The sequence below is a fragment of the Lepidochelys kempii genome, chromosome 1 (assembly GCF_965140265.1).
Source record: "Lepidochelys kempii isolate rLepKem1 chromosome 1, rLepKem1.hap2, whole genome shotgun sequence".
Lineage (NCBI taxonomy): Eukaryota > Metazoa > Chordata > Testudines > Cheloniidae > Lepidochelys > Lepidochelys kempii.
In genome coordinates, this window is record NC_133256.1 from 205,797,658 (window position 1) to 205,815,910 (window position 18,253).

At 44.4% G+C, this 18,253-nt stretch overlaps 1 protein-coding gene across 1 annotated transcript; it reads right to left on the reverse strand.

Moving 5' to 3' along the window:
- Nucleotides 1–3,089: 3,089 nt before the first annotated feature.
- Nucleotides 3,090–16,044, reverse strand: VTCN1 (V-set domain containing T cell activation inhibitor 1). The gene is made up of 5 exons (XM_073309968.1): nt 15,981–16,044; nt 10,460–10,807; nt 5,311–5,589; nt 4,042–4,208; nt 3,090–3,389 (listed from the first exon to the last, which is right to left on the reverse strand). The coding sequence occupies exons 1-4, from the start codon at nt 16,042–16,044 to the stop codon at nt 4,087–4,089; spliced, it is 813 nt and encodes a 270-aa protein (XP_073166069.1). The 3' UTR covers nt 3,090–3,389; nt 4,042–4,086.
- Between the last annotated feature and the right edge of the window lie 2,209 nt (nt 16,045–18,253).

Here is an 18,253-nt window from a genome sequence, read left to right on the forward strand (position 1 = left end):
GCATCTGCAATTCACGGTCCAAGGCAGACAGGAAGCCTAAAACTAGAGAGCTGTTACGAGGCCTGAATAATTGTATGACCAATACAAGCACTTGTGGAGCTGCATGCTGATAAGAGCTGATAGAATGTTGTTGCCGTTACTGGTTGAATGATTTATCTAGTAAATAATTTCTTCATTGTAACTCTATAACTAGTTAATTACTATATGAAGAATTAATATTCTTGCTATCCATGTACAGTAAAAGTTGTTTTATCTGGCATGTTGAGGGAATAGGGGGTGCCGGTAAGTGAAAAATGCCGGGTAACTAAGAGGGAGGGAGTTTGGGTGCGGAAGGGGGCTCAGGGCAGCAGGCTGGGGCGTGGAAGAGGTTGCAGGGTGCTGGATCTGGGGGTTGCTCACCTCAGGCGGGTACCCACAAGTGGTGGTCTGTTCCAGCTGTTCCTAGGCAGAGATGCGGCAGGTGGCTCTACGCACTGCCCCCATCCTGCCCTGAGCACTAGCTCCATACCGCCCATTGGAAGGGAACCTAGGAGCAGCTGGGACAGATTGCCACTTGTGGTGAGCCGCCAGAGGTGAGCACCCCCCAGATCCGGTACCCTGCATCCCAGCCTGCTGCCTCAAGCCCCCTCTCGCACCCAAACGACCTCCCAGAGCTCACATTCCACACCCCTCCTCACCCGCTGTTGGCTCTGTGCCAACTGGACTATAAACTGGAATTTCAATGAAGATCAGAAATGCTGGTTTATAGAGCTTTCCAGTTGGTGACAGATAAAACAGATTTTACTGTAAATATCTAATCCTTTTTTAATCCTACTAAGATCTCATCCTCAGTATTCTGTAGCAATAAGTTCAACAATCCAGTTACAAACTCTCTTTTTCACCAGTTTTAAATGTCACCTTTCAATTTAATTGTGACTGTCCCCTAGTTCTTGTGTTATGAGACAGGATAAATAAGAGTTAGAAATCTGTCTTGTTTAGACTATTGCTTATTTTATATATTTTTCATGTCCTCTTCTATTTGCTCCTTTCTAAGGTAAACATAGAATCATAGATTTTAAGGTCAGAAGGGACCATTATGATCATCTAGTCTGACCTCCTGCACAATGCAGGCCACAGAATCTCACCCAGCAACTCTCGTAACAAACCCCTAACTTATGTCTGAGCTATTGAAGTCCTCAAATCATGGTTTAAAGACTTCAGGGTGCAGAGAAGCCTCCAGCAAGTGACTCGTGCCCCACGCTACAGAGGAAGGGGGCGGGGGGAGGGATACCTCAGTGGTTTGAGCATTGGCCTGCTAAACCCAGGGTTGTGAGCTCAATCCTTGAGGGGGCCATTTAGGATCTGGGGCAAAAATGGGGGATTGGTCCTGCTTTGAGCAGGGGGTTGGACTAGATGACCTCCTCAAGTCCCTTCCAACCTGGATATTCTATGATTCTAAAGCGAAAAACCCTCAAGACCTCTGCCCTGGAGGAAAATTCCTTCCCAACCCCAAATGTGGCCATCAGCTAAACCCTGAGCAAGACTCATCAGCCAGACACCCATCTCTGTGGTAACTCAGATCCCACCCCATCTAACATCCCATCACAGGCCATTGGGCATAGCTACCGTTAGTCGAAGATCAATTAATTGCCAATATTAGGCTATTCCATCATATCCTCTCCTCCATAAACTTATCAAGCTTAGTCTTGAAGCCAGATATCTTTTGCCCCCACTGCTTCCCTTGGGAGGCTGTTTCAGAACTTCACTCCTCTGATGGTTAGAATCCGTCTAATTTCAAGTCTAAACTTCCTGATGGCCAGTTTATATCCATTTGTTCTTGTGTCCACATTGGTACTGAGCTTAAATAATTCTTCTCCCTCTGTGGTATTTATCCCTCTGATATATTTATAGAGAGCAATCATCTCCTCTCAGCCTTCTTTTGGTTAGGCTAAACAAGCCAAGCTCTTTAAGTCTCCTTTCATAAGACAGGTTTTCCATTCCTCGGATCATCCTAGTAGCCCTTCTAAACAATCCTATCCTTTCAATTTCTCTTCATATGAGAGTTTTTCAAACTACAAATCGTTTTTTGTTACCCATCTGTGAATAGGGCTGGCTGGAAAACAAGATTTCTGTTTGTGAAAAATTTAGTGGTTTCAACATTTGTGTTCTGATGCAGAAAGAATCCAAGACTTTTCAAAAGCTTTGGAGTGAGAGATTCCCCCCACAACCACCAAGTGGTTAGAGCACTCCGCTGGCATGTAATGCGCCCTAATTTCAAGTCCTGGCTGTGCCTGATTCTTACAATCCAGGTGTATACCCTAACCACCAGGCTATTCTGATGTGGTGCACTCTGCTTTTGATCAGAAATCACACCCTGGATCTGAGAAATCTTCCAACCAAAGTTTCATCAAAACTGACGTTTCTGCAAAATGTTTGTTTCAATAAATCAGCATTTTCCGATGGATAAGTGTGTTGTCAAAATGTTCCTGATCAGCTTTGATCTGTGAACCCCTTTTCCTTCCCCTACATCTTTTTTTGAAATCGGGTGACCAGAACAACACTATCCTAGATGACTTTTATAATAGCATTATAATGTTCTCCATATTATTCGCCTTCTCATCCCTTGTACGTACTAACAGTTTGTTTGCTTTTTTGCCACTTCTACACACTCTCTGCAGCGATTTTCATTGAGATGTCTGCAGTGATGCTCAGGCCTTTTCCCTGAATTGGCAATTATTACCTCCAATATGCATTACTTTCCATTTGTCAACCCTGAATTTCATCTGCCAGCATGCTGCCTACTCAGTCCGCTTGGTCCTTACTGGTATTGGTAACCTAAACAGAGTTTAGGTCATCTGCAAATATTGCTTCTTCACAACTCACTCTACTTTCCAAATTATTAATATATATATTAAACAACCAAAATCCTAATATAGTTCCCCACCATTCACCCTTTGCCATGATGAATATTAATTTATTCCTAGCCTTTGTTTTCTCTCTCTTAGCCAGCTTCTTGCATCATGACTACATAACTTCTTTAGTATGGGACTTTTATAAACCCTTTGACAAAGTTCAAATAAATTGTCAACTAGTTTTTCTTAATCCATTATTTTATTGACACATTCAGAGAATTCTGATAGATTAGTGAGGCCTGGGTAATCAAATGTTATAGGTCATTTTAAGAAAATACACAATTTGCATATTCTAATATGCTGAACTCAAGGCACCAATCTGATCCAATGTGGCAAATCCTTTTTCCAGCTGCGTGATCAAGGCTAGAGCCTTCATAGATCGATAATACCAAAGTTTTGATCACTAAGTTATCAAGGTAAGAAAATGTGTCCCATTCTCTGGTTCGGACGTCTTCCTTCTCACTTAATCCCGCCTGGTATGCTTGTGGAATTCATCATCTTTCAGATACAAGAAAAATAAATTAACATCCATCATACCCAACTTTTTATTTATTTATTTATTTATTTTAAAAAAACCCAGGTCCATGAACCAACCAACACAGTAACAGCAGCAAAGCCCACACTGACTAGCAGCAGCTTCAGATTAGTCCCACTCTATACCCTGAGGCCTGGAGGTGGCCATAGTGACAGTTCTGAGTCCATCAGGGAAGATAAAACTGAAATTTTTTTTCTCATACTCAGCACTGCTGTGGTGTCTGTCCTGTAGAGAGAGATCATGGGCCTTCTGTTTTAGTTGATTACCTGTTGCTATCCCCTGCTGCAATGGCACTGTTGAGGCTGTAACCCTGCAGGGAAGGATGTGAGGCATAAAGGGTTGAGTGGAAGAATGAGCATTTGGGAAGGAGGGAGAGAACATAGGGAAAGAAACAGAGAAAGTGGGGAGGGCTGTGGGAGAATGAGGGAATCCAGGAAAGGACACCTCTGTAATGCTAGCTTCAAAAGCAGAAGGGTGGGGGAAGGATTCAGCCAGCAAAAAGAGCTACTACCATAGCCACAGAGGTCTGGGATCCAACCTGTTGCTTTAATAAGGCTCAGTAATGACAGTCTCCACACACCGATCTGTCCCCTGCACTTCTCCTTCCAATCTTACCTCCAGTTCTAACTCCTCTTCACATTTCTTTATGGAGATCAAGCACTACAAAGCCATCAGGTACAGGAGAGGTAGAAGTATCCAGTAAAGGGCAAGAGGGGATAAGGAGGCTGATGCCATGTTCATGGTCAGTAGCTGCAAATGAACAGTCGTCTTGATGCTGGAATCTGTAAATGAAGAAAAAAGACTGAAGGGAATTGTCTTATTCACATATTTGTCCCCACCATGGGGAAGATAAGCATCCAGAGTTTCCTTTCTTTAATAGCCATGGGTAAAGGATGATCCTGCTTCCCACTCTGCAAGGACACTGCTGTGAAATTCCCATTGTGACAGTTCTGTGGACCTCAGCATGGTGAAGAGTAGGAAAACTTGTCTAAGTTTATCTGAAAATTTCCTTTCTTCAAAACAAGGTCCAAAAGATGCAATCCACTCTTGAAACAAACGGAACACTTTAGTCGCCAGATAGAAGTTGCTTTTTTGTTAGAGGAAAGTATCCCCATGGAGAGCTCCTCAAACAGTTTCAAATTTCCAAAAGTTTTCACTGTCACCTCTATTGCCGTGCTCCGCAGCAGGAGAGACCATTTGTCTTGTCAAGCTATAGTGAACACTGTCTCTAATGAGAGACCATCAAATGGAATGATCCCAGATATGGAAGTTCTCAACAGTCAGTCTATTCCCCTAGTGTCAGTGCCTGACAGGTCCAGTTCTACCCCCAATTACATGCAGGCTGAAGACTCATCGCAGTGGATCTGTGGACTTTCTTACTCAATGAGAATATTTTCAGGTACGCTTAGATAAATTTCCCTTTGACTAAGACCAGGCCTACACCACAAACTTACATCGGTATGACTACATCACTCAGAGGTGCGAAAAATCCACCGCCCTGGGCGATGCAGTTATACCGACCTAGCCCTGCTGTAGACAGCGCTATGTTGATGAGAGAGCTTCTCCAATCAACGTAGCTACTGCCTCTCACAGGTTAACTACGCCGCTTCACTAACGTGCTTCAGCAGTGCGACTGCGCAGTTGAAGCTCTGTATGTGTAGACAAGCCCTAAGCTAGGACCAGATTTAGAACAAGCAACTGGGAGGTGAAAGGTCCCTTAGTCCCCCTGAGCCATCCAGCCTATCCTAGCTGGGGTCTGGATTGGAACCAGCAACTGGAAAGGCTCTGTAGCTCACTCCAAATTCCATACTACGTAAGCCCTCATGCAGTCGTTAACACATCTTCAGCCCATGTCTAATGCCTTTAAGTGGTGCTGGAATGTACCTGTCACTTCGATGTCCCCTGTAGCTTTGGCAATGTCATTCTTGATAACACAGGTATAGGTAGTATTAGCTGTGATGTTGTGCAGAACAGATACCACGTTCATAGTCACATTCTCAGAGTTCAGCTTGAAGCTGGTGTTGGAGACCTCAGATAAGTTGTCCCTGGTGTTATTGTGTGAGGTCCAAACCACAACAGGTTGCGGGAACCACCGAGGAGCCTCACACCGCAGGGTGTCCATGCTGCTGTTGTAATCCACATGCATCTCTGGAGAGCTGAAGGCTGTAGAATCAGTTAAAAGAGAAGAGTGGTGAACAAAACTGGAACCTCTAGGCATCTGGTATAAAATACCGACTGTGCCTGTCTGCTGTATCGTATTTCTAGAGGGCCTATTACTGTAACATCTAAGTACTTACCCTGAAACCAGAGATTCAAGCACCAGTCTTCATCCTTCCATGGCAGGCAGAGTTCCATGCAATTAACTATGTCTGGGACTGAATACAGAATATCCCAAAGTTCCTTATACCTGAGCAACTTGGTTTATCAAGCTAACAAGTTCCACTGAGGCACCTGCCTGAACCTTACAGCCTCTGGGGAAAACATTTCTCTTAGTTTTCCAGTTGGCACTTGATTAAACTGTAGAGTCAGGGCCCCTGTTTCCCCTTTAGTCAACTGGCCACTTCCCCCTCTTCTGAGAATATTTCTCATAACAGGGGAGAGAAAATACGTTCAAGAAAAACAGGCAAATGTGCTTGTAGAACTACTTTGGCCACCCTCACCACGCATTCCTGCAGCATACCAGTTATAGCAGAGGTCTTTAATCTGGGGGCAAGGAGGGAGCACCACCCAGCTCCGCCCCTGGCCCCAGCTGCCAGCCATGTGGCCCAGGGATCTGCTTCTGGCCGCGGCTGCCAGCCCCCACATCAAGGGTCCCAGCCAAGGGTTCACTCCCACCTCTGCCCTCAGCTGTGGCCCCAGCCTCGACCTCCTTACCCCGTCCTCATTCCCCCTCCCAGAAGTAGGTAGGTAGGGTGTGGGGGGGGGAGGGGCGAGGTAAAAAGTTTGGGGACTATTGATTTATAGCATCACAAAGTTCCAGCACTGCAGAATCCATAGTGGATTTACTGACTCCAAACTGGTCCCCAAGTGACCTGCACCAATCAGAGGTGGCCACTTCCTCCAGGCCAATTGCCACAAGCTTTTGCACAGAGAACAAGGCTCTCCTCCTGGTACTCTGGTGCTTCAGGGCCAGTGTGAGCTCTTCAAAAGAGTTCCAGAAAAGCAGCCTTCCTTATGTGAGCTTTTTAGAACCACGGCTGCCCAGCCTAGGTCTGAAGAACAATGTAGTCCCACTACTCTGTGCCCTTGGGCCTGGTATAATAATACTGCTTGCCTGTGTGCACTTCACCCACCAGAAGTCCATTCAGCCCTTCACTCAACCAAGTATGGCAGGCCCATTCGTCTTATTCAGTCCCCCATTGTCAGGCTGCCAGCTGGTCAGGCTGCAACCCCTGCTATACCAGAGGTGACAGGTCTTGGGCTTGTGCAGCCTCCATGCTCCAGAAAGAGTGTTTGCAGATTAGTCTCTAAAATAAGTTGGCCTGCAACTGGGGCCCATGTGGTTGGACTGGAACTTTTAAAAAAGTTGGTGACTTCTGAACCCATGATTATTGTGGAGAACCAGCCCAAAAGGAATTGGGGGATTTTTTTTTTCCCAACGGTGATGGGTGGTTGTGGGGGAAGGGTCCTCTGATTGTGAAAGCTGCAAGAGTTTGAACTCTCCTCTCACAATTCCCCTAGCTGCTCATGAGGGTGTCCCCAAAGGTCACCTCAAAGCACTGCTATGTGGCCTGGGTCTGCAAACTCTGAGATACATGCCCAGAAGACATGGCCACTCACATGGCTGAGGGCAACACTAGTGTGGGTGCAACAGCAAGCACATTAAAAATGGCTGCCACGTGCATGTACTGACTCATGGTAACTACATCCAGTGACATACAAGCCATAAAGCACTTTAGTGAAAATAAGCTCTTACAGGCATAACACAGATCCAAAGATGACATAAGCAGGTGAAATACTCTTGACCTCAGTGGCGTTGTACTCATTTATAGTAGTGATAGGTTTGATTATTATGGCAGAATTTTTCAGAAGCGCTCAGCATTCACAATTGAAAATTTAGCCCTAATTGTGAGTGTTGAGCGCTTTTGAACGCATGGGCTTATGTAAAAGAGACACATATACCAGATTTACCATGCCACTCATAGTTTGTCCTGGTTTTTTTCATTGCTGTGTGTTACCAGGAACAAAGTCATGTGGAATGTGTGTTCAAAGTGATGAACAGTATCTGGATTGCAGAGAAAAGTCAAATGAGTGTAGACTTCCTCAAAGTGAATGTAGTGTTTCATCATAAACTAATTCAGAATACTACAGTACTGAACAACTATTCTCCACTCTAAGAATTATGTTTGTGCCACTGTTTAGTCACAAGCTGGCAATAGCAACACCAATACGCATTTGTAAAGTGCATTTTTGCCTTTTCTATAACTATTTTGTGACCCTAAAAATGTCAACTCCGTGTCCCTGATTTTTGATTTTGAAAATACAATTATGCTAATCCCATGTCTTCAAAAATATTGTGTCTGGTTAGCTTGAAATAGCTCTGAAAAAGTCTCCTCTAGCAGGAGAGCACCCCTAAGAAATTCTAGCTAGAAAGTGTGTTTTCTGAGGAAGGCTTAAACAAAAAAAAACCACCCAAAACAAAAAAACATATCAAGCTAGTAATGGAAAGCTAGTTATAACTACTGCTAGGTGAATACGGTGAACTTTTGTATGATTAAACCTTCGGATTAGCAGCAATGCTATCCACAACCATGTTAATTCACTTTCTGCAAATGTGGCTGGATTAAAGACGACCAGCCTGTGTCAAAGATTTAGATGAATTTAACTAAAATGTTCATACAAAGTAAAACATGTCACAAATACTCATGTGAATATTTGATAGTGCAAAGGCTTGCCCTGGAAGTATCTGCATGACCATCTTCAACATGACAATGTTATAGTAATTTAAAGCCTATTTTTAAAAAGTTTCAGGCCTCCAATCATGGAGCAGAAACTACAGCATTACTAGATGAACAATCACAAGGATCCACTAATAAACATCTGACACAATAGCCATGATATGACCAACCCATTGGCACTAATGTTAGAATAAATATTTTTTCTTAATGAACAAATTAGCAAATATCAAAGTTTGTAGAAAACTGGCAAACAGAAAAGGGCTCCAGATGTGACCATCAATTCCTTGCTAGAAGTAGTTCACATGGCTCTAGTTATGATCTGAGCTATGGAAAGAAAATGCAGTCACTCAATAATTAATAAAATCTAATTATTATTACACAAGAGCGACCTGGATTCCTATGAAATCGCTACCAGGCAGATGGTTCGATTCTATAAATAGTGTGCATGTATGAAGTTAGAATCAGGCCCTTTATGTAGTCAGCTGAGCAACCGAGAAAAGCAAAAACAGTCAATGGAGGAAAAGTTAAATTATGTTTCTAAATGGGGCATTTAAAAATAATTTTATTTCCCAGAGCAAAGACATGGAAAGGGAGGGGAAGTCCCTGAATTTCTTTGGAAGCTCCAAGGAAACTCTTCTACATTCATTTCTCTTGTTTACTTTCCCTACCCTCTTATCCTTTGACCTACAGCAATACACTTCTGGCCACGGATAATTCGAGATGCCTCATTCTGGCAGAGAATGGAAGGAGGTTGCTGCAGTGCTTTCCAATTTTCCTGGAAGCAAGGGGAAGTGTGGACAGATCACAGTGGGTGAAATCATTGATTAGAGATCTACAGTATAGTCGAGTGGGAGCATGAAGGGGACAGCAAACTGCTGCACAAATTCATTCTGATATGCAGAATGCAAAAATGTCACTGATGAAAGAAATATTTTCTCTACAAGAAGTTTGCTAAGGTACTGTAACTTAGCATGATTTTACAGATCTACACAGTAAAACAAAGCCCTGTGAATTAGAACAGTTAGCACAAAGAAGGACTAATTAAGGCCCGAAGGCCAGATTCTCTGTCCTGATCTGCTCCCTGAGTGGCACAAAGGGAGAGGAAACTGGCTGTTTTTTGAGAATACCCTTGACGTGGCAGAATCTGCAGCAGGTGTCATGCAAAAATCCCAGGGTAGACAACGCCTAATAAAGCTCCTTGTTCAGTGTTAGAAGAAAGCGACTGTTTCACTAGTCTCATATGACAGGCAGCACTGCTTCCGCTAGGAGCAGAGTAACCTGTCAACTCCCAGGTCTCAAACACCCTCCAATTTCTGAAGCAGGAGACAAACCTCAGATTCCCCACAGTGAATTACTTAGCTAGTCCCACGTTTCTCCTTACTCAAATGTTTTGCTAGAGAACCACAGGGAAGATGCAGCAAGTCTCAGGAACAGTTGAGACAGAAGGAAGCACAGAAAAGGACTGGTAAATTTGGGAGATATACCTGGATTTACCCTTGTAGTTCCAAAGGGATCATCAAAAACTGTCATGCAGGGAGGTCATATATATGTTTAAATGGAAGCTTGCACAGCTCTGGAACCTGAATTCCAGAGTTGGCTGTAGTGTGACTTGCCATCCATCTCCAGAATCCTGGATTCATTTTACTGCCCTACAGGCACCAATGCAAGTTGACGGGATTTAGCACACTGTCCTTGATTGCTTGAGGGAGTTTGCCCACTTCACAGCGTGATTTGTGGCAGGAGGCTCAGGAATGGAATAGCAGCAGCCATTGCAGGTTAGGATTGAGGAACATGGGCAGACCTGTAGTGGTGGAGTGCCCCAGCACTGAAATAGCAGTAGGGCTGAGGGTCAGGAGTGAGGGACTTGACAGAGGTGTACAGTGTCCAAGGCCTGTTAGAGAAGGATGTGCTGCATGTTTGGACAGAAATGAGTTGGTGGAGCTCTGGGGGGACCCTGGACTGGAATAGAAGAGGATGCTAAATGTGAGGATTCTGGTGTATGAGCAGAGCAGTGCAGCTCAGTTTGCATGGTGCCTATCTGCATTAGCCGGGCCTGTCACAAATAACAGAATTCCGGAAACAACTCCTCTGGGTTTGGCTTGGTTTTTTTGGCTCTCTCACTAGGTTTTCCTCACCTCCAGTCTTATATTCCAGCCCTGCTTCTCCATTCCCTTTGGATGTGGTGACAGAGCACTTGTAAGCACCAGCATCGGAGAGCTGCACATCTCTCAGCATCAAGGAGGCGTTCCCACCAATCACCTGCTCTGCGAACACCGCTGTCCGGCCCTTGAACACTTCATCCTGGTCCTTTAGATGGTCCTTGCCGCCTTTAAACTCATGCACCATCCCAGAGACCCCAGCTTTAGCCCACCGAATCTCTATGTTGCTGAGCTTGATGTCAGGTTCGAAAGTGCAGCCCAGGATGCCATCTTCCCCAATGTTCCCAGCAGAGGTTAGTGTGGTGACACTGATGTAGCGTCTCCCTGCAATGAAAGAGCACACGTTCAGTGCCATGACAATGTGATGGGTAAAGGACAGCAGCAAGCCAGAACACCCTGGGCATTAACAGGCTCTTGCTGCAATGTGAACGACCAAGCCAGAGGCAGAATGCCTTTAACCACCTCAGAAGGGCACTAGCAGCTGGCTACTGCAGATCCTGGTGTGGCTAGAGCTACTGGAATCTGGTTCTTGAGTTGTGTTTCGTAAAAACGCTTTTTACAAAGCTCTTTGGGGTGTTATTACAACGTACCTTCCCACTCTGAAAAGCAGTTCCTCCCCAAAGGACAAGAGAAAATCATTTCGATAAAGGTTATAAAAGCATGTTCTCTACTAGCTTGATTCCCTTTCTAGGGGATTTTTCTCACTGACTCTTTTTTTAAAAGTGCAGATATAAATGGCTTTTGACAAAAGCTTTTGTTGCTCAGGGTCTCTTTATATTCCTTCCACAGGTGTAGGTATTTACAAAAGATACTGCAAACAGCAAACTCCTCATTCTACAGAGATGTAACATTCAAGAGAAAAATAAAAAGGCCAACATACATTCCACCAGTAGTGGGATCTAGCAAATCAGCGTTTGCCTTCTTCAGGCTACTGGCCTCCATTACAAAGCAGCAGAACTCCACAGATCCCCAGCTTTTGTCCTAGCAGATCACCTTGGGAACAAACTCCTTGCCTGAGCCAGATCCTCTTTCTGTGCAATACTCCTCTACAGGCTGTCTCACCCAAACTACCCTAGGGAGACAGCAGGAGGTTTTTAATGTGATTATTTCCCATCATGCTCAGAGGCAGAGCTGAATCTACCTTAGAATCATAGAATATCAGGGTTGGAAGAGACTTCAGGAGGTCATCTAGTCCAACCCCCTGCTCAAAGCAGGACCAACCCCAACTAAATCATCCCAGCCAGGGCTTTGTCAAGCCAGGTCTTAAAAACCTCTAAGGATGGCGATTCCACCACCTCCCTAGGTAACCCATTCCAGTGCTTCACCACCCTCCTAGTGAAATAATGTTTCCTAATATCCAACCTAGACCTCCCCCACTGTAACTTGAGACCATTGCTCCTTGTTCTGTCAGGAGCCTATTGATGGGCTGGCAGCCCAGTGAATCCCTAACTCAGGGTCTTTTCCTTCTAGGACAGAACTCTCCTGTCAAGGTTCCTTCCCCACTCTGAACTCTAGGGTACAGATGTGGGGACCTGCATGAAAGACCCCTTAAGCTTATTCTTACCAGCTTAGGTTAAAAACTTCCCCAAGGTACAAACTTTGCCTTGTCCTTGAACCCTATGCTGCCACCAGCAAGCATTTTAACCAAGGAACAGGGAAAGAGCCCACTTGGAGACGTCTTCCCCCAAAATATCTCCCCACGCCCTACACCCCTTTTCCTGGGGAAGGCTTGATAAGAATCCTCACCAATTTGTACAGGTGAACACAGACCCAAACCCTTGGATCTTAAGAACAATGAAAAATCAATCAGGTTCTTAAAAGAAGAATTTTAATTAAAGAAAAAGTAAGAGAATCACCTCTGTAAAATCAGGATGGTAAATACCTTACAGGGTAATCAGATTCAAAACATAGAGAATCCCTCTAGGCAAAACCTTAAGTTACAAAAAGACACAAAAACAGGAATAGACATTCCCTCCAGCACAGCTTATTTTACCAGCCATTAAACAAAAGGATTACTAGCTAGATTACTTACTAACTTAATAGGAGTTGTAAGGCTGCATTCCTGATCTGTTCCCGGCAAAAGCATCACACAGACAGATCAAGCCTCCCCCCCCCCCCGAGATTTGAAAGTATCTTGTCCTCTCATTGGTCATTTTGGGTAGTGCCAGCTAGGTTACCTTAGCTTCTTAACCCTTTACAGGTGAAAGGGTTTTGCCTCTGGCCAGGAGAGATTTTATAGCAATGTATACAGAAAAGTGGTTACCCTTCCCTTTATATTTATGACATCTCCTATTCTCTTTGGTTCACACCCAAGGCAAGCTGGCAGGTGGGTTCATCCTGTATCCAGATGAAAGAAATAAGAAGAGAAGGAAGGAGACTAAATTTAAAAGGGAGGAATATGTTAGCCAATGACTAACGAGGCAAGTACATAAGGCAACAGACCACAAATACTGTGTCAGACAGTTAAGCACCTCTGTCTCCTTTATTATTATTTTCATTTGTATTACATTAGCTTCTAGGGGCCCCAAATGAGATTACATTGCGCTAGGTGCTGTACATACACATAGAAAAAAGTTAAAGAAAGAATTGAGAGTGGGAGAGGAAGAAAGACTGGAAATTTGGAAGAAGGAAGAAGAGAACATAGAATAGAAAGGGAAAAGAAGGAGAAGAGAAGGAAATAGAGAACAGTGATATGGAGAGGAAAACAGACCGAAAAAGATGGAAGAAAAGATAACAAACAGAGCAGAAATAAGAGAAAAAAAATCAACTAAATGGCATTAAATGGGGAAAGAATAAATGCAAGTGAACAAAGCCAATTTTAAAAGGGTTTATATAATGGAAAGTATACATACCAAATTACACAATCAATAATATTCATAACACTTTTGAAAAAGGGATGGGACCAAATGTGTTGTGGAAGTGGAGATAGACATTTGCTTAGGGCCATCCTGGCTGGCTACCTGGCCTCCCAATTTGATTATATTAATTGTAAATACAATTCTTCCTCCTGATTCCCCTTAGTTCTTTCCTATGGTTGCACAGAACTGGACTTCTGAATGGGACACAGACAAGCAACCTGTTCTATCAACAACTGCAAGTAGCATGTTCCATCATCTACAGCTACTCAGGAGACTGTCCCATCCTGGCGGCTGATGACCTGGCCTCAGTAATAAATGGCTTTGTCTTTTCCCTTCTGGACTATGGCAATGCCATATAGCTTGGCAGGAAGCCCTCAGCTGTCAGAAAACTCCAATTGGCTTAGAATGCAGCAGCATGTCTATTCAGCAACACAGGCTACCGTAAGGATATCAAACCTGCCCTTGCTCTTTAGGCTGGCTTCCCACAGAATAGCAAGTCAAGTTCAAGGCCTCAGTCCTCAGTAGTTTGGTACCAGGATACCGAAAAGATTGCCTAGAGCTCTTCTATGAGCTAACAACTCCATTCCTCAGGCACAGTGGAATTGTCCACACAATGTTAGAGCTCATCTTTGTACAGCTTTCTCAGAGGCTGATCCAAAACTGGAACAAACTCCCCCAGGAACAAAGAAGCATCACACAAAACTCACCCCCTTCCATTCCCAGAGGCATTTCTTCAACCTGCTGTCTTGAGTACACATAGCAAAGTGTACATATTACATTATTTGAAACAAAATAAAGCATAAAGCACTCATACTTTCTCCGTGGGAGGAGGAAGAGAGAAAGAACAATCACACATGACAGATGGCTAGTCATGTCACCTTATGCACTTTTAGATAGTACTACAGTGCCAAGGGCTGTATAAAAAGCCAAATAGAATCAGGCAAAATGGATCCTTCTATCCCTCCTCCATCCCACACCAGCAGATTTCACTGTCCTGGGGAAGGTGCACTGAACTGGGAACCAGATCATCATAAGATTACGTTTCACTTCATCCACTCACCATGTCTTTCACAATGCACATTATGGAACAAGGCTTCACACCCCACTGAGATATTACAGCAGAACTAGGAAGAGAACCTAGCACTCTACTTTGGTAGCTCTATTTAGCCACACTGCTTCTATGTACTTGGCTATGCTGACTGTAGAATGGATCTTCCTTGCATATGTAACCCACTGTTATAATGTATTATGCATCCTGTAGCAGCTGGTCCATAGAGTATAGCAGTCTGTGCCTGCTGCCAGCTAGCAGAGCTGCCCAATTAGCGCAAGCTGAAAATGTGCTGAAGTGTTGAAGGTTGTGAGTGGAAACCCTCATTATAATCTGTAAGAGGTGGCCATGATAATTGCTTATAAATAGAATTGTTTTTTCCTTTTTAAAACCCTAGGAACTTATATACAAAACAAACTATGTTAAAAGAAGGCTATTAAGATTCCAAAGAGAAATCCTCAGAAGGCAGGAAATTACAGAAATAAAGTGGCCTGTGGAACCTTAATTCATCCCTCTTTTGCGTATGCATTATGACACAGTCTTTAATTACATGATCACATGCTGTTTTTTCCCCACAGAGGGGGAAACTGACACAACAAAGTGACTTGCCCGAAAAGGACTTCAGAAAGGTCTGCAGAAAAGGACCTGGAAATTCCAGTGGACGAGAAGCTGGATATGAGTCAACAGTGTGCCCTGGTTGCCAAGAAGGCTAATAGCATATTGGGCTGTATTAGTAGGAGCATGGCCAGCAGATCGAGGGAAGTGATTATTCCCCTCTATTCGACACTGGTGAGGCCACAACTGGAGTATTGCGTCCAATTTTGTTCCCCCCAGTAGAGAAGGGATGTGGACAAATTGGAGAGAGTCCAGCAGAGGGCAACAAAAATTATTAGGGGGCTGGGGCACATGACTTACGAGAAGAGCTGAGGGAAGTGGGGTTATTTAGTCTGCAGAAGAGTGACGGGGGATTTGATATCAGCCTTCAACTAGCTGATGGGGGGTTTCAAAGGGGATGGAGCTCGGCTGTTCTCAGTGGTGGCAGATGACAGAACAAGTAGCAATGGTCTCAAGCTACAGTGGGGGAAGTCTAGGTTGGATATTAGGAAACACTATTTCACTAGGAGGGTGGTGAAGCACTGGAATGGGTTACCTAGGGAGCTGGTGGACTCTCCATCCTTGGTTTTTAAGGCCCGCTTGACAAAGCTCTGGCTGGGATGATTTAGTTAGTGTTGGTCCTGCTTTGAGCAGGGGGTTGGACTAGATTACCTCCTGAGGTCTCTTCCAACCTTAATCATCTATGATTCTATGACAGATACTACACAGCATACTAGGGTCTGAGCTAGGATTAGAATGCAGGACCCCAGACTCAGTTAAAAAATTATCACAGATTCATACCACTACTGAAATATTCTGAGATTAACAAGAAGCCTAAAATTTCAGTTGAAGCAAACTCACAGGGCCGGGGGAGTAGGGGAGTCCATCCTTCAGCAGGATGATTGCCCAGTGGCATGTACTTCCAAAACGCCAACTGAGATGCAACAGAACGATGCTCAGATTGGGCAAAAAATGCTGCCAGGAAGTAATCACATACCTGAAACACCAAAGCCGATGATCAGCACAATCACTGCTACCAGGATTATGATGATGGTGATCATGCTATTTAAAAAAAAAAAAATTATTTAGCAGACTCTCTCCTCTAAATCATAACATTATCACACACTTGGGCATAGTTCTCAGTCTCTGCTCAAAGAAGAAAGTCAGAGCTGGGATAACAGTGGGAGCTGCAGGTCTAAGAGTGTGGTAGATTAGCATCGTGGTGACATTTGCAGGACTGGAGTAGCAGTGAGCTGTGCAGGCAGGAATGCGGTGCACCAGCAGAGCTGGGGGTGGGTGGTCAGGTCAGAACTTTTACAGTGGGAAAGGCTGGCTCATCTCATTCATTAATATTTCTTCCCTTTGTTGACATATCTATTCTATATAAGTTCTTATACTGGCCTGATCACTGCAGTATCTGAGCATTTTCCTGTAGTGCCTTAAGCAACATGACTAACATCTGTCACGTGTTGTTTGTTCTCTCATCCCCTCCCTGGGGGGAAAAGCATGTGGAGTGGAGGGAGTGTCTTGTATTAGCAGGGGTTTCCTGGTTGGTTTTTTGTTTAGTTTTTAATACTCATGTTGTTCTATGTTTATGTCAGAGACGGCAAAGACAACAAACTGCACCTTGCCCTTGGAATGGGAAGTGGATGAGGTTTGTGATGGTCCCTGGGTCTTGGGGAAGATCATTCCACCCTCTCAGACTGGTGAGATATGCAGTGAGCGGTATCTGTCCTCCCTGGCCTGTAAACGGAGCCCTTCCAGCTCTTAGGGTCCCTCTGATACCTTAGCCTGAGTTCTGGGGGCTTGATCCTGCAAGGTACTTGACGCTCTGTCCTTGGGGCAGTAAATCACTGATGCATATTTAATTGTAAGCATGCCAAGAGCCCTGCTGAAGCCCATGGAACTACTCACACATGTTTTGCTGTGTCAGAACAGAGAGTTCAGCACCTTGCAGGTGTAGTGGAGAAAGAGCCTGGTACACTGGGCTTGGTGCAAGACCTGAGGTCTGAACCAGAGGCTGTGAACCAGACTCAGGCCATGCATTAAAGCAGATGCTTACAAGTTCACTTCCCCGTATGTGAACTTGGCAAAGTTGCTGCGAGCATTGCTAAAACATAGGCATTACCAGGCACTTAAATATTTACCTAAATACATTCCAGAAGGCTAGTACAGATAAACCATTTTATCTTGTACTAGATTGGAGTGTAACAAAATAATGAATAGGGATGTTTTGTCTGGGATATCAGGAACAAGGTACAAGGGGAGGTAACAAACAAAGGTCATAAAGCACATAAGGTGGTATGTAAGTTGTTTATCCCAGTTGTTTGTCTCAGACTGCTCACAAACAGCCTCCAGCATGCAAGTCATTCCCAGCTTGATCTCTGTGTGCTGCAGCCAGCCACACATGAACTTTTACCAGCCTGGTTATACTGCAGGGTGACCCCAACTCATTTTCCGTCCCAGATTTTCCCCCTATGTCCTGTACTGTCCAGCCTTCTTAGGGACAATACAGATTTATATAGGTCTGTTAGTTCATCAATGGAAATAATGTGCACAGATTTTGTCACCTCAAATGGAGCTTCCCCAAACACTTCAATTTAAACACACTGGATTAGACAAAACAATAAAACAAGTTTATTAATTTCAAAGAGAGAGATTTTAAGTGAACACAAGTAATGAGGCATACAAGTCAGAAATGGTTATAAGAAAAACAAAAATATGCAACTGGGGCCCATCTTAAACTATGTTAAATTCAAAGTAGAGTTTTTCGAATCATAGAAGATTAGGGTTAGAAGAGACCTCAGGAGGTCTAGTCCAATCCCCTGCTCAAAGCAAAATGTGGTGGGGCAGTTACCCAGCTCCTGTGAAAGGCTACGCTGATTGGGGAAGCAGCCACAGCTGGGACAATGCCCCAATCAGGCCACGGCTGTCCCTATAAAAGAGGCTGCAAGTCAGGCACTGACTCAGTCTTTCTCTAGTGGTGGAGAGAGAAGGACCTAGCTGCCTGAGAGAGAAGGGTACCTAAGGTAGAGTAGTCCTGGGGAAAGGCAAGAGGAGCTGGGGAGCCCCGGCCTGGTAACTCCCCAGGCTGCAAGCCTTGTGCAAGGCCTATAGAAGGTACTGGTACTGCAGAGGTGCAGCCCGGGAATAGGCAAAGGCAGCAGGTCCTTCCCCATTGTCAATGAGGAGTGACCATTACACTGCAGTCTGCCACAGTGAGTGGGGGCTAGATGATGACTGGCAGTAGCCACTGAGGCAAAGTGGGGA

Bases quoted from the DNA above. Each gene is read 5' to 3' on its own strand.
- VTCN1 (XM_073309968.1), bottom strand. From the start codon at position 16,044: ATGATCACCATCATCATAATCCTGGTAGCAGTGATTGTGCTGATCATC. The intron at 5,590-10,459 runs GTGAGGAAAACC...CTGATTCTACAG, and splicing joins GCTGGAATATAAGACTGGAG to CCTTCAGCTCTCCAGAGATG. The intron at 4,209-5,310 runs GTACATTCCAGC...CTTCATTTACAG, and splicing joins AGGGGACATCGAAGTGACAG to ATTCCAGCATCAAGACGACT.